The 25,732-nt window shown below is 38.8% G+C and overlaps 1 protein-coding gene across 1 annotated transcript in view; it reads right to left on the bottom strand.

Annotated features, from left to right (window-relative positions):
* Nucleotides 1-6,436: 6,436 nt before the first annotated feature.
* Slc25a36 (solute carrier family 25 member 36) overlaps nucleotides 6,437-25,732 on the bottom strand; it is a 43,351-nt gene continuing 24,055 nt past the window's right edge. Inside the window, exons 5-7 of the mRNA XM_045136260.1 lie at nucleotides 20,074-20,140; nucleotides 17,826-18,115; nucleotides 6,437-10,287 (exon numbers count right to left, since the gene is read on the bottom strand). Of these exons, the coding sequence (XP_044992195.1) occupies nucleotides 10,094-10,287; nucleotides 17,826-18,115; nucleotides 20,074-20,140 (551 nt within the window). The 3' untranslated portion in view covers nucleotides 6,437-10,093. The remainder of the gene's footprint in view (nucleotides 10,288-17,825; nucleotides 18,116-20,073; nucleotides 20,141-25,732) is intronic.

The following is a 25,732-nucleotide window of genomic DNA, read 5'->3' as shown; positions in this document are numbered from 1 at the left end:
GCGCATGTGTCTGGAGTTCGTTTGCAGCGGCTGGAGGCCCTGACACGCCCATTCTTTCTCTGCCTCTTTCTCCCTCCCTCTCTTTCTCAAATAAATAAATAAAAATAAAATAAATAATAGTACCTGGCATGGTGGCATATGCCTTTAATTCCAGCACTCAGGAGCAGAGGTAGGAGAATCTCTGTGAGTTTGAGGCCACCCTGAGATTACATAGTGAATTCCAGGTCAGCCTGGGCTAGGGTGAGATCCTCCCTTGAAAAACCAAAACAAAAAGTAACAACTAACAAAGTAAAACAAAATAAAATGGGTTGCATAAAGTAACCAAACTGAAGGATAGCAAAGAAGAGAACAAATCAACACAACTTCAAAAAGTGTTGAACTATGAAGTGTACTAAAGTAATAGAACGAGGAACTGTTCAGTAGTCTCAGCTTGTTGACTGCTCAGGTCAATTTTCATGTTTTCTTTAAGAAGTACTGGAAAAGACACATTTTTTCATGCAGCCGTTGAGAACAATGTCCTGTGTATTTTTAATGAACTGAGGCTAATTTGTGTTTGAAATATATATCTCAGCATTTGTTTGCTTGTTCCCTCAATGTCTGAGAAGTTTGCTAAAATCCTCAATAGTATTGTAGACTTATGCTTTCCTTTTTTTGTTTCCAGGTTTCTTTTTCTTGTTTTTTTTTTTTAATTATTTATTTTATTTATTTGAGAGCGACAGACACAGAGAGAAAGACAGATAGAGGGAGAGAGAGAGAATGGGCGCGCCAGGGCTTCCAGCCTCTGCAAACGAACTCCAGACGCGTGCGCCCCCTTGTGCATCTGGCTAACGTGGACCTGCGGAACCGAGCCTCGAACCGGGGTCCTTAGGCTTCACAGGCAAGCACTTAACCGCTAAGCCATCTCTCCAGCCCTTGTTTTATTTTTTTTTAATGTTTATTTATTTCCAAGCTGAGAGTGAGATACAGTGAAGAGAGATAGAGAGAATGGGTGTGCCAGGGCCTCTAGCCACTGCAAATGAACTCCAGGTGCATGCACCACTTTGTGGATCTAGCTTAGGTGGGTACTAGGGAATTGAACCTGGGTCCTTAGGCTTCACAAGCAACAGTCTTAACAGCTAGGCCATCTCTCTAGCCCCTCCCCCTTTGTTTTGTTTTTGAGGCAGGGTCTTACTCTAACCCAGGCTGACCTGAAATTCACTATGTATTCTCAGTCTAGCCTCAAACTCACAGCAATCCACCTACCTCTGCCTCCCAAGTGCTGGGATTAAAGGCGTGCACCACAACATCTGGCTTTTCTGTTTTTGTTGTGTGGTTCTTTTCAATTTAAGCTTTTGACCTACATATGAAAGGAATTATTTATATATATATATTATTTTTAAAACTTATTTTAAGGATTCATACTAGCATGCATTTATGCTAAGCATATTCCTCTGATTTCCTTACTCTGCCTTTTCTCATGCCTCTCCTTTGTTCCTTTTGTTCCCCTAGACAATTTCACTTACATTCTCATGTCATATGGACATATGTGATTTTATATATCTCTATAAAACCTAGGGACTAAGGCTGGGAAGCTGGCTCAGTGGTTAAAGGTACATGTGGTGATGCCTGTCAGTCCAGGTTCACCTGCCCAGTACTCACATAAAAGCACATACATTTGGAGTTCATTTGCAGTGGCAAGATGCCCTGGTGCATCCACACTTTCATTCACTCTTGAATAAACAAAAAATATATTTTTTTAAAGTAGCTAAAATGTAGGAACTACAAATGAGAAGAAGCATGCAACATTTATCTTTCTAATAACATGATTATCTCCACTTGCAATCATTTTTCTCTAAATGACATAACTTCATTCTTTACAGCTGAAAAAAAATTTATTGTATCTACACACCACATTTTATTTATCCCTCTGTTGTTAGACATCTATGTTGGTTCCATAATAGCTACTGTGAATAGTATAGCAATAACCATCAATGTGCAAGTATTTCTGAAATATGTTGACTTGGAGTTCTTTTTAAAAGATATTTATTTATTTATTTGAGACAGAGAGAGAGAGTGAGAATGAGAGCACCAGAGTCTCTAGCCACTGCAAACAAACTCCAGACACATGCACCACCATGTGCACCTGGCTTCTGTGGGACCTGGAGGATTGAACTGGGTCCTTAGGCTTCACAGGCATGAGCCTTAACCACTAAGCCATCTTTCCAGTTCGATTTGAAGTTCTTTGGGTAAATACCTAGGAGTAGTATACTGGGTCATATCATACATCGATTTTAAGTTTTTTTAATATTTATTTTTATTTATTTATTTGAGAGAGAGAAAGACACATAGAGAGGGAGAGAAAGAATGGGTGTACAAGGGCCTTCATCCACCGCAAACGAACTCCAGATGTGTGTGCCATCTTTATGCATGTGGGTACTGGGGAATGGAACCTGGATCCTTTGGCTTTGCAGGCAAGTGCCTTAACTGCTAAGCCATCTCTCCAGCCCTATTTTAAGTTTTGTTTTTTTTTTTTAATATTTTATTTGGGCTGGAGAGATGGCTTAGCAGTTAAGCACTTGCCTGTGAAGCCTAAGGACCCTGGTTCGAGGCTCGGTTCCCCATGTTCCACGTTAGCCAGATGCACAAGGGGGTGCACGCATCTGGAGTTCGTTTGCAGTGGCTGGAAGCCCTGGCAGCCCATTCTCTCTCTTTCCCTCTGTCTTTCTCTCTGTGTCTGTCACTCTCAAATAAATAAATAAAAAATGAACAAAAAAATTAAAAAAAATTTTATTTATGCTGGGTATGGTGGCACACACCTATAATCCCAGCACTTGGGAGGCAGAGGTAGGAGGACTTCCATGAGTTTGAGACCACCCTGAGGCTACATAGTGAATTCCAGGTCAGCCTAAGCTAGAGTGAGACTCTACCTCAAAAACCAAAAATAAAATAAAATAAAAAATGTTATTTACTTAATATTTATTTGAAAGAAAGAGAGAATGGACACACCAGGGCCTCTAGCTGCTGCAAATGAACTCCAAATGCATGTGCCACTTTGAACATCTGGCTTATGTGGGTATTGGAGAATTGAACCTGGGTCCTTAGGTTTTGTGGGCAAGTGCCTTAACTGCTAAGCCATCTCTCCAGCCCTATTTTAAGTTTTTTAAGGAACCTTCATACTAATTTCCTAATGGCTGGACTAGTTTACATTCCCATCATCAGTGTATAAGGATTCCCTTTTGTCAACATCCTAACCAGCGTTTGTCATGTTTCCTTAATGACTGCCATTGTGGCTAGGGTAAGATAGAATATCAACATAGTTTTGATTTGTAGTTCTATGATGGGATTTCCAGTGAAGGTGAATTATTGGCCACTCATATTCTACCTTTTGAGAACTGTCTGTTCCTTACATTTAGTGTCAGGGATATAGCTAGTAAAGATTCTCTCCCATTCTGTAGGCTCTCTTCACTTGATTACTGGTTTTTGTCCTCTATAGCCTTTTATTTTCATGAGGTTCCATGTGCCTTAATTCCTAAGTGACCAAGAGTCTTGTTCAGAAAGTCTGCCCATTTCTTCATCTTGTAGTATTTCACCTACTTTTTTCCTTATCAGTTTGAGGAATTACATTTGGGATTGAATTTTGTTCTGGGTGAGACAGAGATCTAGTTTCATTCTTCTACATGTGGACATCCAGTCTTCCCATTTGTTGAAGAAGCAGTCTTTCTCCAGTGAGTGTTTCTGACATCTTTGTCAAATATCAAGTGGCTATAGCTTTATGGGTTTATACCTGGGTCTTCCATTCCACTGACCTATGCGCCTGTTTTTGTGCCAATATCATGCTTTTATTACTCTGAACTACAACCTGACACCAGGTATAGTGGTACCTTCAGCACTATTATGCTTTTTGCCCAGTATTGCTTTGACATTCCGGGGTCTTTTGTGCTTCCACATGAATTTCAAGATTGTCTTTTCTGTGAAGAATGGCATTGGCATTTTGAAGAGGAATGCATTGAATCTGTAGAATGCTCTTGGTAAAAGACATTTTCACAGCATTAATTCTTCCAATTCATGAGGATAGGAGGTTGCTCCAACTTCTAACTAGTGTCTTCAATTTCTTTCTCCCGTGCTTTTGTTCTCGTGGCAATCTTCCACTGCTTTGATTAGGTTTATGCAAAATATTTCTCAAGGTATTTGGGAGCGGGATTATTTTTCTGATTTCTTCCTCAGCATGTTGTTATTGGCATATATGAAGGCTACTCATTTCTGCATGTTTTATATCCTACCACTTTGCTCGAAGTGTTTCTGTGAAAGTCTTGTGGTCTCAGGAGGTGCTGGAATATATAGTGTGTGGAGTGTTATGTGGGAACTCCATTTATGCAGCTGTGGGGAAACTCACCCACACTGGGAACTGTCATTATTTTGGGGATCACCCATGCTTTGGAAGTACTCACTAGCTCCCCATGGACAGGGGGTGCAGTTCACACACGTTTTGCATCAAAGTAAGGGATTTTCTTCAGACTTCCTCCGCGGGTCCTCTCCAGCTCTTCTCAGCCCTCCTTACTGCCAAGTCCACCACAACGGGAGCATTCCTGTGTTGAAGGCTGTTGACAGTTGGCAAAACCCTATCATCTGACCTAAAATGACCTGGGGAGCCTGGTGTAACCTGAAGGACCAGAACAGGGCTTCATGACTGGGACTAGAAGTGAGGGATGCTGTCACTAGCTGCAGAAGGGATCAGAACTCCCCAGAGTAGCCAGAACTTCTCAGTCCCACGTCTCACTGCTGCCTTCACCTGAGGCCCGCACTTCCTCTCACCCCAGATGCTTAAATCCACTCACCAACGGCCAATCAAGGCATGCTTCCTGCATCCTAGTCAAAAGTTGGTGCCATATTATTACTTTCTCTGGGCACCAGTCCTTACTCTTATAGTACTGCCTTCTGGGTTATCTGAGTATGCCTTTAAGTTTAAAGCATAAAAGTTCCCATCTGGGCCAGGCATGGTGATGCGTGCCTTTAATCCCAGCACTCGGGAGGCAGAGGTAGGAGGATCGCGGTGAATTCGAGGCCACTCTGAGACTGCATAGTTAATTCCAGGTCAACCTGAGCCAGACACCCTACCTCGAAGAACAAACAAACAAACAAAAAATTCCCATCTGGGGTTGGAGAGCGCTCAAGGGTTAAAGGCACTTGCTTGAAAAGCCTGCCAACCTGGATTGGGTTCCCCAGCACTCACATAGAGCCAGGTGGGTACTTGTTTGCAGCCACCAAATATCTGGCACCGCCCACTCCACACATACCAATAATTTCTCTTTTGACTTACTGAGTTCTAAATTTACCACTTGTACTTCTCATTTTCACTTTTAATGTGTGGGCATGTGTGCAGGCCAGCTGTCCACATGGGTGTGTTGCTCACTCTACCTTCGAGACTGTCTTTCACCAAACCCAAAACTCACCAGCCTGCCCCAGGGACCCATCCGTCAGTTTCCCAAACTCTGGGATTACAGGCACAGGTCACTACCTAGGTGGGTTCTGGAGATCCAAACTCAGGCTCTCATGCTTACGTGGCACTTCACTGAGCCATCTCCCTTGTCATCCCTTGCTTTCACCATTTTTTGAGAAGCAGGTCCTGCCTTGTAGTGTAGGCTAGTCTCAAATACAAGACCTTCCTGCCTTGGTTTCCCATGGACTGGGATTACAGGCCTGTGCCAACATGCACATGGATTCCTAGGCTTTTTGTTGTCTCACCTCTGTCACTTAGTTGCCATTTCTAGTGCCCTTTGTCTGGGATAGCACTGACCTTTCCATGTTTTTGAGATCACTTGCAGACGCTGGTCACAAGTGTTTGCTATCATTGTCAGGAAACATGGCAATCTTTCCAACTTTATTAATCTACAAAGCTTTCCTACAAACATTTGATTCTGCTTTTACAAGCACCCAACCTCATTCTTGATTCCAAAACATTTTCGACTAAAAATGTTTCCTGGGAACTGGATGTTTTGTTAAGTCAAAAGCACTGGATCAACAAAGGTGTGAAAATTGTGCAAGAACAGATGCCTCTTGCCAAACTATGAAGGAATTTACTACCTGATGAACAACTACCATTATGTCTAACAGGTAAAAGGTATCACTAAAGTTTGTTGAGTGAATAACTGAGCCTAAAATTAAAAGTGACAATGCAGGCTTGGCATGTGGCACACGTTTTTAATTCCAGCTCTCAGAAGGCAGAGATAGGACAGATGTGACTGTGAGGCCAGCCTGGGACTACAGAGTGAGTTTCAGGTTAGCCTGGGCTAGACTGAGACCCTACCTCAAAAAAAGTCACAATGCACTTTTTATGTATGTATGTATGTATGTATGTATGTATGTATGTATGTGTGTGTGTGTGTGTGTATGTATGTATAATCTCAATACAATGTGATTTTATCCTTACCAGGTCAAAATAATATCAGACTTAAAAAAATACATTATTTTCATAAGCATATTTTAATTTTTTGCATTTTAACAATTCAAGTAAAAGTCAGCTAGTTAACATAAATACAGAATAAATGCACATAATTTACAGCCATGTACAAAAATGCAAGAACAGCAAAACTCACATGAATGGGCAAAAGTTTAAGTTGACGCCTTAGCTATGACTGGTTGAGTTCACATACACTGGGGTACATTCAGTTTATTAGCATAAAAACTGAGAACTAGAATTTTCAATTTCAGCATAAAAATCACGGTACAGGCTAATAGGAAATATGATGGAGCAGAGGGGCAGAAAGCCATTAAAATTCCTTTTTATTTAAATCAGAACCATCTGTCTTAGGAATGTTAAAAGTCATGATCAACATCACAGGATACAACAGCTGATTGCATGGTCAGCCCACTGGGGTCCCCACACTCCGAACAGTTTGGACAGAGACGTGTAAACAAGAGGCACAAAGAGAATTCTTGGAAGTGGAAGGAATAGATCCACTTTTACCACTTGAATTCTTTAAATTTAAATCACTATTTCTTGATGATTAAAAAGAAAACCTATAAAGGCCGAAATATTTAGACTTCAGTAAAGAGTAAACATCATTTTGAACACCCCAAACCGAGCTTGTCTTAACATAACGCTACTGCTCAGCAGCATCAGGGTTTGTAGACAGGTTAAATGACCTACCGATTCTAGCATGGTTTAACTTCCCAACCAATATGGGCCCCTCTAGTCTCGTCAGGTTACATGATGAGACTCAATACAGGGGTTTGGATGGGTGTGGAGGGGTGCATCTGTAATCCCACCACCCAGCAGGCAGAGGCAGGAGTTCATGGTCATCCTGGGCTATGAGAGACCCGGCTTCAAAAACTCAAAAGGCCAAACAAAACATAGGACCTTTAGGGGTGCTTCCCCCCAAGTGGTGGTTTCTTTCTTCCAGGAACTTAAAGGACTGCATGGTATCCCACTACCACAGGGTTGGCAATTCTGCAATTCAAACTTTCAAATTTAGGAAAGTGTGTCTGGGCCCCAGAAGGCAGAGTTCCAGCTGCTGCTCTATGAGGGGGAGACCTCCAGCAGCTCCTCCTTAAGCCTACAGAAGTTCAACACAATTTTCTGAGACGACGCTGTAACAAAAATACAAACAAAACTACATGCCAAGGTCAACACTACCTCTTGGTAAGAAAAATTCAAAATGTCAAATGATATAAATCACAGTTTAAAAAAAGGCCCAATACTGACCAGGCATGTCTTTTTGAACATTAGAATTGATTTCAGAAAATTCCCAAAGAAATATTTTAGAGGCAAACTTTATAGTTTTATATGTGGTTTTCTTTTTGGGATCATCTCTGTCATAAAGTAAACTATGCAAAATTTGTGTGCGGGGATGGCAGGACAGAAAAAGACTTCACTGTCCCGTTTAGCTGCTGCTTTACAAATAAATTCTACAACTCTTAAAAACTCTTTTCCTTCCAGTACACATACACATAATTGAGGAAGCAGAAAAAAAAGCACTGAAGGTCAATGTAAGTGTTCTTTGTTAAATGCAAACAGAAGAATACAGTTCACGCTTGAAGGACACTTGTTATGACCTGGCTACAACCAAGTAATAAGATGCTCCTTACTGCTGGTTCTCCTACCTTTCTTCATTTGTGGGTGCTGATCAGTAAGATGAGGGAGAAGGTGTACTACATTCAACATGACTACGACCTATGGCTCGTCACAAAGCAAATGGCACTGTACTAGGCAGTAAAAATGGCACCTGCAAAGGCAAACAGGATAGACCGAGACCTTCTCTATAGCCTTCAGTTAAAAAAAAAAATCCGTGTGGGGGACTTGTGCATTTATTTTTGGTATATTCCTCACAATAAATGTCCAAGCTGTAATTCATATTAATTAATTCCAAAGGTAAGAAAACTGAATTTGCCTTTGGTCTCCAAATAGATTGGAATATGTTTAATTCCAACTGAGCACCTCAAAAACATCCAGTTATTGTTGATTACAAGGAAGTCAAGGTGGAGAAACTTAAGAAAGCATAACACTTCATTGGTGACAGCAAAGAAAGTTTCAATGGCATGTGACTTTTCCACAATGCTGTGGCACTACATGGTACACAGAATGCTTGAAGATAATGTCAGATCTCCAAAACAGTCTGTTTAAAACCCAGAAAAATGTTACAAACATGGTTTCTGCCCAATACATGACAATGAAAAAAACAATCTTAACATGAATTCTCTCCTAACTCCCTACTTCCCCCCAAAAGGCCACAAAGTGCACTCATGTAGAATAATTCATAAGGTAAAGCCATTGCACAAACTGTAAAGTTAAGGTATACTGAAATGAGTACCACACGAGTTTAACTGCAGAAGTTTCATATACGGGCATAGCAACACCCGTTTCCTGATAGTGTTACAGCAAACATTTACAGAGACCATACATGTAATACATTTAAGGTATTAAAAGGTGCAGCTGACTCAATAGCAAAATTTAAAAACTGTATCCTGCTAATATAACCCAAATTGGCCTGACTTTCTATCATAGATGGGGCAATGTAAGAGGGCAGATGTTTGCTGGTGACAGCAGATACCATTTAGGAAATCAGGACAAATACACTTGTCAAATGCAGCTTATTCATTTACTGACTCTAAGTCAACTAAGATTTGCTGAATCAGATAGCAGAGGCCCTTCTTCTATGTTAACATTTCCTAGATATTAATGTCACTTTTAGAAGACACTGTTAAGGGCAAAACTGAAAATTACCACTTTCTCTACAAAATAAGTGTAATCTACACAGATCTGGAAATAACTCAAAGCAGATTTTTCCACTTTAAGTAAATGATACTTAGTTATGAGAAATACGATAATCAAGTTTCATAACTAGTAAACAAAATTGCATTCACTCATTTATTATCATAAAGTAGAGAAGACTATGAGGGACATGTTCAAGTCACCGAAAGGCCAACCATCAGCATTTTACTAGTTTATTTTATAGACTCAAATTCTTAACAATGTGTATTTGGTATGTTAAAAGTCCACATTAAGACTTGTTAGTTGAGGAAACCAAAACATTTTAATGTTGAAAATATACAGGTATTTAGACACACTGCAACAACTGGTTGTCAAAAACAGTGACTACTTATACCATGTAGTTAAATTTAAAATATTGTGCCAGGTTCTCTCAAGAAAATGGGAAAATATACCAAGGATATTACCATTGCTATTATTTTATAGTATATTACAGGAAAAGCCAGGTGATAGAAATTTTAACTGTCAATATTATCTTTGGATAATTACAGTACAGTATATAACCACGGATGGCTTCATTTAAAAGACTGAAAAATGCTCATGGAATAAACACTATATTCTGAATGCCATAAATTAATAAAATACAACCACATCTGGTCAACATGGTAGAGAAAATGGCAATTTTGAGAAAGGAATGCTTCTAAAAGCATTTCCTTAGAGGTTGCCCAGAGCTTGCTCACATTACTGAAAACCTAGGTAATGTGGTACAGTCACCTTATTCCTACAACCAAACTTCACTGAAGCATGTTCCCAAGCTACTTTTCTTCTGTCCACCATGCTGGCTCTGACATTCCATGGTCCTCTGTGATCTTTTGGTCTTCCCTTGCAGTAGCACAGCAGCCCATGGTGCTATCCATTGAGTAGGTAGACCACCAATTCATAGGTGGCCATCATAATGGCTGTATTTGGAATCTGTCTCACCAGGTGAGTTGTTAGACCACGGTAGAGAGACCCATAGCCCTCTTCTTGAACAATCAAAGACAGTGTCTGAAAAAATGATCTGTATTTTGTTCCTTCTTCACGTAGTCTTGTTCTTACAACTTCTGTTTAGGAAAGGGAAAAAAAAAATTACTTAAACATTACTGATATCTTTCTACTCTCCTAAGTCTAAGTATAAGCTTAGGACAGGGAATTTTAATGTGTAGCTTACTGAAACTAGTCAATTATAGAAACTCCAAATTTCTAATATAGCCAAAGTCATGTACACTAAAGCATCAGCTGTATAGCAGATTAGGGAGTACATCCTAGATACAATATCTAGGATGAAGACAGAGGATACATTCAAATACAACTTTTGGTGTCTTGAGACAGAGTCTTGCTACGTACATACAATGTCCAAGCTGGCCTTGAACTCAAGCAATTGCCTTGCCTTGGCTACACCCAAGTGCTGAGATTATACGCAAGTATAACCACACTCAACTTCAGACAAGATGTTTTTAGAGCTAGGGAGAGGGCTCAGTAGTTAAAGGCCCTTGCTTGCAAAGCATAGCAGCTTGGTTTGATCCCCCAGTACCAAATATAGTCAGATGAACAAGTGGCATATGCATCTGGATTCCATTTGCAATGGCAGGAGGCCCTGGTACCTGTACTCTCTTGTCTCTCTATTCCTCTCAGCTTGCAGATTATACACACACACACACACACACACACACACACACACACACACAAATTTATTTTCAAAAAGAAAATACTTTTGTTAACAGTAAAAACATTAAAAAATAATTAAGACATTCACATTAGTATGCATAGAATAATGTAAAACATTAGGTGGGCAAAGGGGCTAAAAATGTTTAAAATACTAGCTACTAGTTGTAAAGTCCAGTCCGAGAATCAAGGAAGTGAAATGTCAACATATCTATGGTTTCTAATTATTATTTCGTTTCACTGTGTAGTCTTGGGCTGGACTTAAACTTACAGTGATCCACCTACCTCTGCTTCCCAAGTGCTGGAATTAACAACATGTGCTACCACATCCAGTGGTTTTTCATTAATTTTTTTAAACAATGGAACCAGCCCAGATGTCCCTCAACTGATGAGTGGATAATGAAGATATGGCACATTTATACAATGGAGTTCTACCCAGTAGTAAAGAAAAATGAAGTTATGAAATTTGCAGGAAAATGGATGGATCTGGAAAGATTATACTAAGTGAGATAACCCAGGCCCAGAAAGCCAAGTGCCACATGTTCTCTCTCATATGAGGATCCTAGCTACAGATGACTGGACTTCTGTGTGAGAAGGAAAAAACTCAGTAGCAGAGGCCAGTTAGCTAGAAGAGATACAAAGGGAAGAGAAAGGAAGGGAGGGGGGTACTTAATAGGATGGTATTGTATGTATGTAAGTAGAAGAATAGATTAATGGGGTATAAAGGCCCAAAATGAGGTCAGGGGAAGAGATTGAGTAAAGGAAAGGTGGAGGTAGGGTTAATCAAAATCTAAGAGGATAAAAATAAATCATATGGAATCCTACTTTTTTGGACAATGGAACACTCAGGAGCCATAGATTGTTGCTAGACAATTTTCAGTGCCAGGGATGGGATATCTTCCAGTGAGATCCCTGGTGCCCCCAAAACATTATAGGCCATTGCCGAGGCCCTTGGTTTCCCACCAGGAATAGATGGTAAGACCCTACTGCTGAATATACTTGGGCTCCATATACTTGGGCTGCAAGGCCACTGAAAAATCCTGCTGGAACTGAGCTGATAACCTCCTCCATGTAGACCAGCTGACAGAAATCTGGAAGAGGCCATTCTACATGCAGTTCAATGAGAGAGAGAAATCGCCAGTGAAGATACCCAACAGTGGACATTGCAAGCCTTATATTTGGCCTGCCAAATGAGCCAACAGGTACAGTAGTGGCATGTCTGTTATGGGGGAAACAAACTGCCCTCTAATTGGACTGGAGGCCTGATCCATGGGAGGGAATACATCCCTGATACTGAAAACTTAAAACAGGGACAGTCATGAGCCCTAGGCGTGTAACGTCTGCTGTTGTCTGGCTAAATGTATATACTATGCTTACCAAACTGTCCAGTAAGTAAGCACTTCTGTTAATGTCCATACCCTTATATTAATGCTACTCTCATTTTTTGTAGAGAATCTTCTCTTTTCATATGGCAGTGATCTTGGGATGATTCAGAAGGTATCACAGTGATGGAAAGAAATGACTGCAGTACTCAGTACTGCAATTTCTCTATCACACCTTTCAAGGCTCAGGGTCTAATGTGAAAAGAGGTGGTGGAAAGAATGTAAGAGCCAAAGGAAGGGTAGGACTCCATACAACATGCTCCCTCCAGACACAAAATGGCCTGGATATCCCTGGCCTCACGGTGCCTAACACTACCTGCATAAGACCATAGTAAGAGGAGGAAAAGATCATGACATCAAAATTAAAAGAGAGACTGATTGAGATGGGGAGGGAGTATGATGGAGAATGGAGTTTCAAAGGGAAAGTGGGGGGAGGGAGGGTATTACCATGGGGTATTTTATATAATCATGGAAATTGTTAATAAAAATTTGGAAGAAAAAAAAACATTTTGCGACTTCCGGCTAAGATGGCGGTGTAGGTACCATGCCAAAGCAGCCTAGGGTGGGGTGGGGGGGACCAAAAAAACTCAGCAAAATACACACTTTTACTAAAAAGCGAGGTATATAGGAAATTGAAACGGCAGCAGAGAACTAGAAGAGATCCAGAGCCCGCACAGGCTGGCAAAAGCTGCCCCGGAAGGTCCGCTGACCGCAGCAGTGGCGACGCACCAGAAAGCCGCCAGGCTTGGCTTGAGCTGCAGGAAAAGCCTGGTGTGGGGAGCTTCCACTCACACTGGCGCTCTCCACAAACTCTAGAAACGTGAAGGGAGAGCAGCAGTGAACAACAGAGGAGCAGACCACGAGGTAGAAGAACACGTGGAACAGTGAGAGAACGAGAGCAGCATTGGCTTACTCCCCTCCCCAACTGCCTGTGCCCAGCTCCAGTGAACACAGCAGCGGTCCTGGGGCATGGCAACACAAACTTAACCAACAGCAGGACCCAAGCAGGAGCAGAGGCCAGCAGCAAAATCAGCGGCTCCGGCACTGACAATAGCAGCCCCAGCGGCAGCAGATCCAGCAGTGGCAGCAGCTTCAGAGGCAGCAGTGGTGGATCCAGCAGCGGCAACTTTAGCAGCAGCAGTAGCGGTTCCAGCAGCGGGGGTGCCATTCTGCAGGGCCACAGTTGCCAGGCTCAGTTTGCCCCGCAGGAAAAGCCAGTGCCCAGCTCCAGAAATCAGAACAGTGGCCCAATGACCCAGCCAGCAACTTAACTGAGACCAAAATCATCCAAAAAGGACTGCACCAGGGAAGGGTCTCACTTGGTCACAAGCTGACTTGGATCCCTCAACAGACCAGAAATCTTAACCTCTTTGTTGATAGAGGATCTGGTTGTTATAATACCAACTGTTACATACATTGTCAGTGCTGTTTTTGATTGAATGTGTACAGTGTTTAGTTAAACTTTAGAACCTACCTATATTTTATTCCACTCAGCCTACTTGAATACTCCCATAGCAGGCAAACCCAACCCCTAGGAACACTTTTCTAGATACTCTGAGAGTGTTAAGAGCCACACCTAACATCTTAAGCTCCTACCCTGAAGATATATAACATCAGATCAATTGATACAGCTAAGAATACCCAGCTAGCTAGAAAATCCAAGCATTAACTTAAGATGCAAAAATACATACATTATAACACAAGAAACACTAAAAAGCAAGACAATATACATCCACCTAAAAGTATTGATGCATCAGAAATGACCTCCAGTGAGAACGAGTTAGAGGAAATGCCTAAGAAAGATTTCAAAAGAATGATTTTAAATATGTTCAAAGAAGTCAGAGAAGAGGGCTGGAGAGATGGCTTAGCGGTTAAGTGCTTGCCTGTGAAGCCTAAGGACCCTGGTTTGAGGCTCGGTTCCCCAGGTCCCACGTTAGCCAGATGCACAAGGGGGCGCACGCGTCTGGAGTTTGTTTGCAGAGGCTGGAAGCCCTGGCGCGCCCATTCTGTCTCTCTCCCTCTATCTGTCTTTCTCTCTGTGTCTGTCGCTCTCAAATAAATAAATAAAAATTTTAAAAAAAAAGTTTAAAAAAAAAAAAGAAGTCAGAGAACAAATCAAAGGAGTCAAAGAGGAAATCAAAGAAGACGCAGGATACCAGTTTCATGAAATAAAGAAGGCAATACAAGACATAAATAAGGAAATAGAAATAATAAAGAAAAACCAGTCAGAATTACTAGCAATGAAGACCACAGTTAATGAAATAAAAAACTCTGTAGAAAATCTCACCAGTAGAATGGATGAAGGAGAGGACAGAATATCTAAGCTAGAAGACCAGGCAGCAGATCTAATACAGTCCAACAAAGAGAAAGACAAACTTATAGATACGTGTAAGTGGGAATTTCAAGACATTTGGGACACTATGAAAAGATCAAATATAAGAATTCAGGGCATAGTAGAAGGAGAATTCCACTCCAAAGGCATAGTAGGCGTCTTCAACAAAATCATAGAAGAAAACTTCCCCCAAATTGGGAAAGAGGTGCCAATGCAGATACAGGAAGCCGTTAGAACCCCAGCCAGACAAAACCTGGAAAGAACCTCTCCTTGCCATATTATAATCAAACTACCAAACACACAAACCAAGGAAAAAATATTGAAAGCAGTTAGACAGAAAAATCAAGTTACCTACAAAGGCAAGCTCATCAGGATTACAGCAGATTATTCAACCCAAACTTTAAAAGCCAGAAGGGCTTGGAGTGATGTATTCCAAGTTCTGAAAGATAACAACTGTCAACCAAGATTACTTTATCCTGCAAAGCTATCCATTAAATAGACGGAGAAATAAAGACATTCCATGACAAAATCAGGTTAAAGGAGTATTTGAAGACAAAACCAGCTCTACAGAGAATACATAAAAGAATCCTCCATGCTGAAGAAAAGGAAAAGCGCACATATAAGGAACCTGGAAAAAACAAGCAATACTCAAGTACTAGTTAACACAAGAGAGCAAAGGTAGAACAGGAACCACAAAAAAAAAAAAAAAAAAAAAGGCAAACATAAATACACATCTTTCAATAATATCTCTTAATATCAACAGCCTCAATGCCCCAACCAAAAGACATAGGTTTGCAGACTGGGTTAAAAAGCAGGATCCTACAATTTGTTGTCTCCAAGAAACTCACCTTTCTATAAAAGATGGACATTATCTTAGGGTGAAAGGTTGGAAAACGGTGTTTCAAGCAAATGGGACTAGAAAACAAGCAGGGGTTGCTATCCTAATATCTGACAAGGTAGACCTCAGTCCAACGTTAGTCAAGAAAGATAAGGAAGGTCACTTTATATTGTAGAAGGATGAAAATAGATTCTTCTCTCTCTCCATGAAGTCCAATCCATTAGGTCCAAATGGATTAAAGACCTTAACATCAGACCTGAATGAAACTGCTAGAGGAAAAAGTAGGGAAACCCTTCAACATATTGGCCTTGGCAAAGACTTTCTGAATACAACCCCAATTGCTCAGGCAATAAAACCACAGATTAACCACTGGGACCTCATGAAATTACAAAGATTTTGCACTGTAAAGGACACAGGGAATAAAGCAAAGAGGCAACCTACAGAATGGGAAAAACATCTTCGCCAGCTATACATCTGATAAAGGATTAATATCTAGGATATACAAAGAACCCAAAAAGTTAAATAATAAGGAATCAAACAAGCCAATCAAAAACTGGACTATGGAGCTAAATAAAGAGTTCTCAAAGGAAGAAATACGAATGGCATACAAGCATCTAAAAAAATGTTCTACCTCACTAGTCATCAGGGAACTGCAGATTAAAACTACATTGAGATTCCACCTCACTCCTGTCAGATTGGCCATCATCATGAAAACAAATGATCATAAATGTTGGCGGGGATGTGGAAAAAGAACCCTTCTACACTGCTGGTGAGAATGCAATCTGGTCCAGCCATTGTGGAAATCAGTGTGGAGGTTCCTAAAACAGCTAAAGATTGATCTACCATATGACCCAGCTATAGCACTCCTAGGCATATATCCTAAGGATTCATCTCATTTCCTTAGAAGTATGTGCTCAACCATGTTTATTGTTGCTCAATTTATAATAGCTGGGAAATGGAACTAGCCTAGATGTCCCTCAACTGATAAGTGGATAACGAAGATGTGGCACATTTATACAATGGAGTTCTACTCAGCGGTAAAGAAAAATCAAGTTATGAAATTTGCAGAAAAATGGATGGATCTGGAAAGGATTATACTAGGTGAGGTAACCCAGGCCCAGAAAGCCAAGCGCCACATGTTCTCCCTCATATGTGGATCCTAGCTACAGATGATTGGGCTTCTGCGTGAGAAGGAAAACACTTAGTAGCAGAGGCCAGTAAATTAAAAAGGAGATATAAAGGGAAGAGAAAGAAATGGAGGAGGGTACTTAATAGGTTGGTATTGTATATATGTAAGTAGAATGATTGAGATAGGAAGGTAATATGATGGAGGATGGAATTTCAAAGTTGAAAGTGCGGGGGGGGGGAGGGTATTACCATGGGATATTTTTTATAATCATGGAAAATGTTAATAACAATTGTGAAAAGATTAAAAAAAAAACATTTTGCCACTGCAAACTCCAGATGCATGTGCCAGCTTTATGAAATCTAGTGTACATGGGTACTGGTGAATTGAACCCAGGTGGCAGGCTTTACAAGAAAGCCCATTTAGTTTATCAATTGTACAGACACTTTAAAAAAGTTTAACAAAGAAAACGGGGGCTGGAGAGATGGCTTAGCGGTTAAATGCTTGCCTGAGAAGCCTAAGGATCCCAGTTTGAGGCTTGATTCCCCAGGACCCACGTCAGCCATATGCACAAGCGGGTGCATGCATCTGGAGTTTGTTTGCAGTGGCTGGAGGCCCTGGCACGCCCATTCTCTTTTTCTCTGCCTCTGTCTGTCGCTCTCAAAAAAATAAATAAAAATAAAAAAACATTTAAAAAAGAAAACAGCACCAGGCATGGTGGCACATGCCTTTAATCCTAGCACTTGGGAGTCAGAGGTAGGAGGATCACTGTTTAAGGCCAGCTAGAGAATACAGAATGAATTCCAGGCCAGGCTGGGCTAGGGTGAGATCCCACCCACCCTTAAAAAAAAAAAAAACCCTAATCAAAGATGCATGACTACACTTAATAAAACAACAAAAATCCTCAGCACGTGGCAGACAAGTTCTTAGGTGATTTCTTAAACCATTAAAGAAACAAGAAATAGTGTAAAATTTAAACACAAAATAGTTATTAATGTGCTAACAAAATAGTACAAAATAGCATGGTCTTTGGAATTACTTCAAACTTCATTTCTACTTCTTATGTCACCTTGGGCAAGTTACTTATCTTTACATACATTTCTCAGTTCCTCATCTGAAAATGAGGACATACGAGGAAATGGTTATATGCTAGCATTTCTAGGTTTGAAACTCCCAAGAGCAGCATGTTGTTACACTGGGATCCTGTGAAACTTTTATTCTAGAAAGAATGTACTTCTATGATAGTCAACTCCTCTTACCATGTGGATATGCTACTGTTGTGGCACAAGTCTTTGAGGTGGCAGCAGCTAACATCATTCTCACAAAGTCGGATGCTTCCCTCACAGACTCTTCATCACTGTCTATCACAGAAGCAGTCTTCCATTCCAGGAGTTTCTGCTTTATGCTTTCATAAATAACAAAGTGGATAACAGTCTCCGATATGCCGGCATATGAAGCAGACATGCCCCTGTAAAACCCTCTCAGTCCATCTGCTTGATATACTTTACGAACACATTCAAAAGCACCCATTTGCTTTTCCCCACGGTTCCTAAAAGACAGACAGAGAAAATGTTACTGATATTTAAATAGCATAGGATTTTGTTTATTTATTTTTCTGAGGTAGGGTCTCACTCTAGCATAGCTGGCTTCCAACTCCTGGCCAGACTCCTGAGTGTTGGGATTGATTAAAGACGTTAACTACTATGCCAGGCTCTATTGTAAGACTTTAATGATATAAATGAAATATGCAATGCACATACTGCCTCTTCAGCTTCATGTCCTCTTCAATGGGGTTCAGGTATGAGGGATAAACAATAAACGACATTAGAAACACTATGCTCACAAGACAAATACCAAAGCAAAATTAAAAACAAGAGCCTTACATTGTTCTAATTCCAGTTCTAATCAAATTAAATTTCTTTTGCTTTTGACAACACCAAAACAATAAAGGCAATTTTTCTTATGACACTACACCATAAAGTAGGAAGCATGACTACCTTTAAGTGTACCTGAGGGTATCTTTCAACTCTACCCAGATCCTCTCCCAAAACATGACTTGGTGACTAAGCCCAACTCCATATGGCAATGGACCTGGTAGTGCCCTGCTGAAGAGGGCTCGAATCCCAGCAGTTACTGCCAAGTGCATTCAGCATCTTCCCAGCATTCTCCTCAGTGCTGCGCAAAGTGCGACAGTACAAGGCGTACGATATGTTTTCAGGTGTACAGAATTGTGGGTTTGTAAAAATACTTAACTATAGTACAAAATTTTAGTTGTTTTTAACTTAACCTTACTGCCATCACTTTTCAGATCTTCAACTTTAAGAAATACATTTTGACTGGTTACAACACTCAAGATTTATTGAAAAAAACTGGTCCAAATGAAAAAACTAGACATTTTTTTCCAAGCCTATAAATAGCATATAGTTTAACATGACAATATGTGGGAAATATATTGAAGATGGCATAATTAACTGTAATGATTTGTTTGGTCAGTTTTATTCACAGCCTATAGGATAAAACAGTTACTTCCCCAAATACAAAAACAGTGGAAATACACTGTTTACAGAACGTATGTCAGACTGAAAGCCTACAAGAGGTACTATCATTATAAAACACTAGAGAGAATCATCTCTGTCTAAAAAGTATTATCTTTCTTCCTCTTCTTCCTTCTCTGTTCTGAGGCCCAAAGCAACCTAGATGGCAAGACCCTAAGCTGCACTATTTTTAGCCCTGTTTCAGTTCCCAGAACATTTGTGATTTACAATTTACTGGACTGAATAAAATTCCTGGGTAAATGGGCTCAAAACAAGCACTTCCCCATCAGTCCTCACTGATTCCTGGGACATCTCTAGGATGCAGCAGGGCCTTCTCAACTTAGTTCTGTTGAATGAATGAACCTTACTATTGAGGTCAGTGGTAATAGAGTACCTGAGTGCTTTCTCCCAGCCTGAGTTTTTTATACAGGTTTCCACTGGTTTTGAGCAATGATCAGCAAAGATTCGGTCTAGACTAGGTAAACATGTGAGGAAGGCCAGTGATAAGCACCATGTAGCAGGGTGTCACTTCTTGGGCTGGGTTAATATTAAACTCCCCTAAAAAGCCCACATTTTCTCATTTGGAATACCTCATATGATCAACCATTACATCATTTTGCTTCTGAGGCAGACCCATTTCAAAATGAAAAACAAGTAGCAAAACCAACAAAAATCAACAGTAAAAAAAAGAGAAAACAAGGTGAGATTTTTGGCACTGAAGTTTTACTGATTTAAATTTATAGAAAAGTATTAGTTAAATTTCCCTCTAACTCATTTTGTTTTAAAAGGCATGATGACTCATGCCTATAACTCTTAACACTTGGAAGGCTAAGGCAGGAGGATTACTCTGAGTTCAAGACCAACTTGGGCTACATGGCGAACTCCAAGCCACCTGAACTACAGCGTGAGACTGCGTCTCAAAACTCAAACCAACCCAATCAAGCTAACAACCTAAAACAAATGCAGCACCTACCTTGCATCGAGCTGTAACCGAGTCTTAATGAGCCAAATGGGGTTGGTGGCAGTGATGGCAGTAAAACCTAAACAAATATGTTTACAATGAACGTTGGTAAAAATGAAGAACACTATCACATCAAGATTCTTTTAAAGTATATGAATCTGTATTAAAGACAATGTCTACAAATACTTAATTAACTGAAGCATTTATACTTATTGGACAAATCCATAACTCTGAACATATTTCCTCGTTTCCAATCTACATAACTGTCTACTGTCAACCTTAACTGAAAGATTCTTTTAAAAGCAAACTATGCTTGCACACAAAAAGCTCTTTTCTAGCCTGTTTAGAATATGGCGCTCTCTACACAATGAACTTACAGAGAAATTCTGTATATTCTAGAGTTAGCAAGCATGCACCTCACTGTAACTACTTAGGGGTGTGATTCTTATCACATCAGTACACTGAAATTTTACATTGATGGTAGTATTCACAAATACTTTGATATATATAACAAAAGACTTGTTTGGCCCAAAAATAATTTTGTTAAGTATTTTTTTTTTTTTTTTTTTTTTTACTAATCTTGTTAAAACAATGATATCAAGGAGGTAAGGTTTCTGTAGGGGTAATAGGACAGATTTACTTTTCATCCATTTAAACACATATGAAAACTTAAGTCCAAAAAGTTACAACTGATGAGTTTCCCTCTCCCTTTGATAAACACTGTAGAAATTCAGTCAGGGTGGAAGGTAGCTTAGCGATTTTCACACTGAAGCACTACATGGTAACCACCACTAGGAACCCTGTCTTCTAATGCTCCATTACAGAGTAAGTTATCAAGTCCCTGGAGTAGTGTGTGTCTGGGCTCATGCATTATCTTCTACCTAACATCTTCCAAGTTGTGGAAAACTAGTAGCACACGAAATGCAATCTTGACGAGAATCTACAAAGATTGCTTCAAATATGAAACAAAGTTTTTATACTTTGCTGTTACACAGACCTTATAGACCATTTACATCCAACTGTATTTATTCAGCTGGCCATTAAATTTAAAGATACTTACATGGAGAAATACTAAGGAATTTAATGGCTTTAATATTTTTCTATTAAATACTAGCAGGTCAAGCACATTATTTTTAGAAATGTACTCCAATCAGCACATTTAATACAAGTATGTTCAGGAAAAAAGTGTTGTGATGTACCTAAGAATATTCTTTTTTTTTTTTTTTTTTGAGGTAGGGTCTTACTCTAGCTCAGGCTGACCTGGAATTCACTATGTAGTCTCAGGGTGGCCTTGAACTCACAGCGATCCTCCTACCTCTGCCTCCGAGTGCTGGGATTAAAGGCATACACCACCATGCCCGGCAAGAATATTCTTTTTTATTATTAGGATCTATCATAAATCTTAGCTTTCAGAGTTTCCATGGGTATATCTAAAATCATTTCACTGAACTGTTTACAAAGCCAAATCTAGTATAACAAGGTTCTTTTCCCTTCTATGCTATTAGACAAGTAGTTAATTCAAGCTTCATTCCTTTAAACACTAAAAATGGTCAAATGTCACATAAAAGGATCCTCTGATTAAAATGATTTAGAAAAAGCAAGATAAATAGAAAATTTGGTTTAGTAACTCTTTTAATAATTTTGTGACAAGAACACAGTCTCCACTTCTATCAAATATTTAATGTTCTATACATAAACATGAAAGGGGAATTGGACCAGTAACTTTGGAAGCATTAACTGGTGTTAAGATAATAAATTTCAAGTGCTGAACCAACTGTCAAAGGAACATCTTTTCAATAACAGGATCTTTTCATGAATATATTCTTGGTGAAAGAAAAGAACAACGTGAAATTATCAGACTAGCTTAAATACTTGCCTTTCACAGCTTCCACTAAGAACTGTTCTCTTCTTCTGAACCTCATTTTTGTTAAATTACTTGAATTATATATTAAGTGGACACCAATACTACTCAAAATACCAATTTAACTGGTGCTAGAGATTGAACCCAGGACCTCACAAATGCCAGGCAAGTGCTATTTAAACAAGAATCTGATTTTTAAAATATTTACATTGCTAGATGCCTACATAGTAGGACTACAGGGTTTCTTTTTCTTGTGGGGGGGGGTACTAGAGATTGAGCTCAGGGCCTTGCATATGCTAAGCAAGTACCACCACTATGCTAAAGCACCATGACTAATGGTTTCTAAGTGAAAACTGATAACATAAATTATTCTACATCATCCACAATGACTAATCATTCTGTAGTAATTTTCAGGTAAGAAAAACAAACTTCTTTTTATTAAATTTAAAAGTCTAAGGTGAGGATCTTTGTATTGAACTTTATAAAAAAGTAAAAATTTTCAATTTACTTTTTTGAAAAATCAGTTTTTAAAAATAAATGTTTTATTCTAAAAAGTACAAACTTGGCACTCAAGTGTCTGCCCATAATATTCTTCCAAATCACAATATTTTAGCTTTAGGCTGGGAAAAAAACATAAAAATACTTATGAATAAACTAATAGGGATAAAAGAATTTTGTGACTCAAAAATGGTAATTTAAAATTATTCTCTGTACATACTACTAGCAGAGCAGATGATGATACTAGCAGATAGCATTAACAGAGCAGAGAAACAAACAGGACGTATTTCTTGGCTAAAATTTATGACTAGTCCCATTATGAAATAGGTCACCACTAAAATCAGGTAACTGAGACAATATTATCTCTTATAATAATAATTGGGACTTATTCTTAACACAGACACTAGCCTCTTAGCAAACTGCTGTGCTGGATAAAGAATCTAGGCATAATGTATAGGTCTTTAGCACTGGTCCTTCACCTGTTACAACAGTGGTTGTTTCTTGAGTTTTATGGTATGACTTTTACTTAAGACTACTATAATAAAGATATTATTAGGCTTATTAAATCTAAAAAAATATAATCTAGTAATTCAAGATAGGAAACAAATGGAATGAAACAAAAATTTACCGTTAACAGATTTATATCCAAGACAAGCACACACAAAGATATTGGGAATGGTGCTCCTGGTATTTAGAAATTGCCTACCATCTTTTAATTTGGCAGTTTAGTTTTGTGATATTTGATAATAGGCTAATTTATATTAATATTCATAACATTTAATAAAACATTAAAATGAACAGAAGAGATTAGAATGAGGGATCTGATTTGTTCATAAGAAGTTAATTAGAAGAATTTGTGATGCTCCAGTGTCAGTTAAAGCAAAGCCAATATGGCCATTCTGTTAGTAGTGTCAGTGTTTTATTAGACAACTTAAACAAAAATTAAATATAAATTAATTAAAAACTATATAGACAAGCCTGCTTATAGTATACTTGCTAAAAATGTTTTCACTCAGTGATACCTACAGTATTTCATTTTCAGTCCTCATTTCAATTATTTTCAGTAAGAACAAAGCCCATGAATGTCCTAAGAGAAATAAATGTATAAAAACGAAAACGGCCACGACCCCCATATAATGTATCTTGTATTTATTTGGAAAATGACATTAAGATCAATATTTTTACAGAAAAGTAGAAAGCCAAGTGCCAATAAACAAGGGAATGGAAGCACTGTGTTAGACTTTTAAATGTGTTACACTAAGCCAGGACAGCTACTATTTTATCCAACTGTTTAGGAAGCTATAATGCCATTTATAACTATACATAATACCATCATTCTTTGGAGCTCAAGACTGTTATGGCCAAGCTGAAGACCCCAGGCTTACATGGTGACTGAAAAGTACCCCTGTTCTTCTTTCTACAAGGATTATATAGGGATCAGATTTAAATCTTTATGAAATATTCAATAATACACACAAATTCAGGAAATAAAAATTCATTTCCCGCCTTCCATTCATTTCACAGCTATTATAAACCCCAGGGTGTGTTCTTATACTAGAGGCTGCAAGAGATGCTCAGATCAGTACTCACGAGGTTTAAGTTAGTCCATATTTCTACAGGAAGTGACCTGCGGATGGGGAGCATGAGATGACACGATCTCACTCTTTTCTCGGGAGAAATGTACAGTAAATGCCTAAAATAGACACAGGCTTTTCTGTATCATAACAACAAGCAGCGACCTCATCAGAAACATGTGTACAAACTGAATCCCATTGGAAGGGTTGAGAATATTTACTGTGAGATCTATTCTTGTTTTTTGAAATTTTAAGAAAAAGAAAGGACTAAAAGACTGGGCCATAAGGTTTTCAAAAGTGCTCAGAGTTCTGGAAATCCTATCTACAGCAGTTTTTCAGAGTCCAAATACTTACCGAAAAGGTGACCAATTTTGTCTTAAAGAAAAAAATGCTAACCTTGTCAAAGGTGAATCTAAAAAGATATTGAGGGGATTATACATACCACTTCCCTACCACTATTATCTACCAAGGTAAAGAGCGGAAAACACATTTTTTTCCTGTTTTTTAATAATCAGTCTGTTTAGTGATCTTAAAAATAAAAATAAAAGCCCCAACAGAATATTAAAGTCTGGAACTAGTTATTTTCTTAATAAAATAAAGCATATGTTGCTAACAATAGTACCTTTCACCTTTTGCATTCTAGCCAGTAATATTGCACATCCATACTTATGGAATTATTTTGTATTAATTTCTTGTGTTCTACAAAACAGAAAACAGGAAAATGTTTACAAATAAACATACAAAGCAGCTTCCAACCATCCATCAGGTTGAATTAACTTCCAGGACAAATTAAATATTGTAAGACAAAAATTTTAATTTAATGAATAAAAAACCTAATCTTAAATAACAAAGTATAAGAAAAATATATCTTGGAAAATAACAGTGTATTATGTAAGCAAACAAGACTAGGTATGTAGAAAACATTAATGATTGTTACTGCTACATTAAAAATTAAGCACTACCTATGAATATATATAGTAATAAAAAAGGATTTACTTTCTTTGCATTTATAATGTTGCATATCAAAAATTTTTGAATTGGGTATTATTGTAAACAAAGAAGAAACTTAAGCAAGTAAAATATAAAGTAAACACTGCTTAGTTTGATTAAATATCCTTGTAACTGGGAAGATATTCCAGTACACAAAAAAGTACAGTTATACTTCAGAGATGCAGTCGCCTAATACTGCAACAAATGGGAAATCCCACTTTAAATGTACTTTTAGTAAAGTTCTAGTATTTCAATTAAGTGCTTTTGTTGATATGGATAAAAATCAAACTAAACTGAGAGGTTCTTGGAATCAAAATTATGTACATGGTGTTTTACTGAATCCTTAGTAGGCACACGAGCTGGTGTGCAAAATCTTCCAGGCAACATAGCTATTTTAAGGTATTTTTGATACAAAAGTAACAAGGTTAGCATTTTTTTTGAATAGCCAGTTAAAGTATGCCTTTTTATATGACTATATTTAAGAACTTTATACCCCCAAATCATTCATATTTAGATTCCTAAAAATTACCCTGAAGAAAAAACCCAGAGCAATATGGTGCAGATTACTTTAAGAATGGAAGGGGAGGGAACAGCTACCTTAAGCCTGCACTGGACCATTAGGTCTCACCAATCAAGGAGGTATGTGTATAAAAAAATGCCAAGCTAAGTGTTAATGCTAAGGCACAGTGCAAGGATGCTCTGAAGGCATAGTTCTCAGAACAGTGTAACTGTAAACAAATGGAAGAAA

This window comes from Jaculus jaculus, chromosome 17, assembly GCF_020740685.1.
Source record: "Jaculus jaculus isolate mJacJac1 chromosome 17, mJacJac1.mat.Y.cur, whole genome shotgun sequence".
Lineage (NCBI taxonomy): Eukaryota > Metazoa > Chordata > Mammalia > Rodentia > Dipodidae > Jaculus > Jaculus jaculus.
Note: the sequence above shows the minus strand (reverse complement) of the source record. Positions and strands in the feature narration are given on the sequence as shown.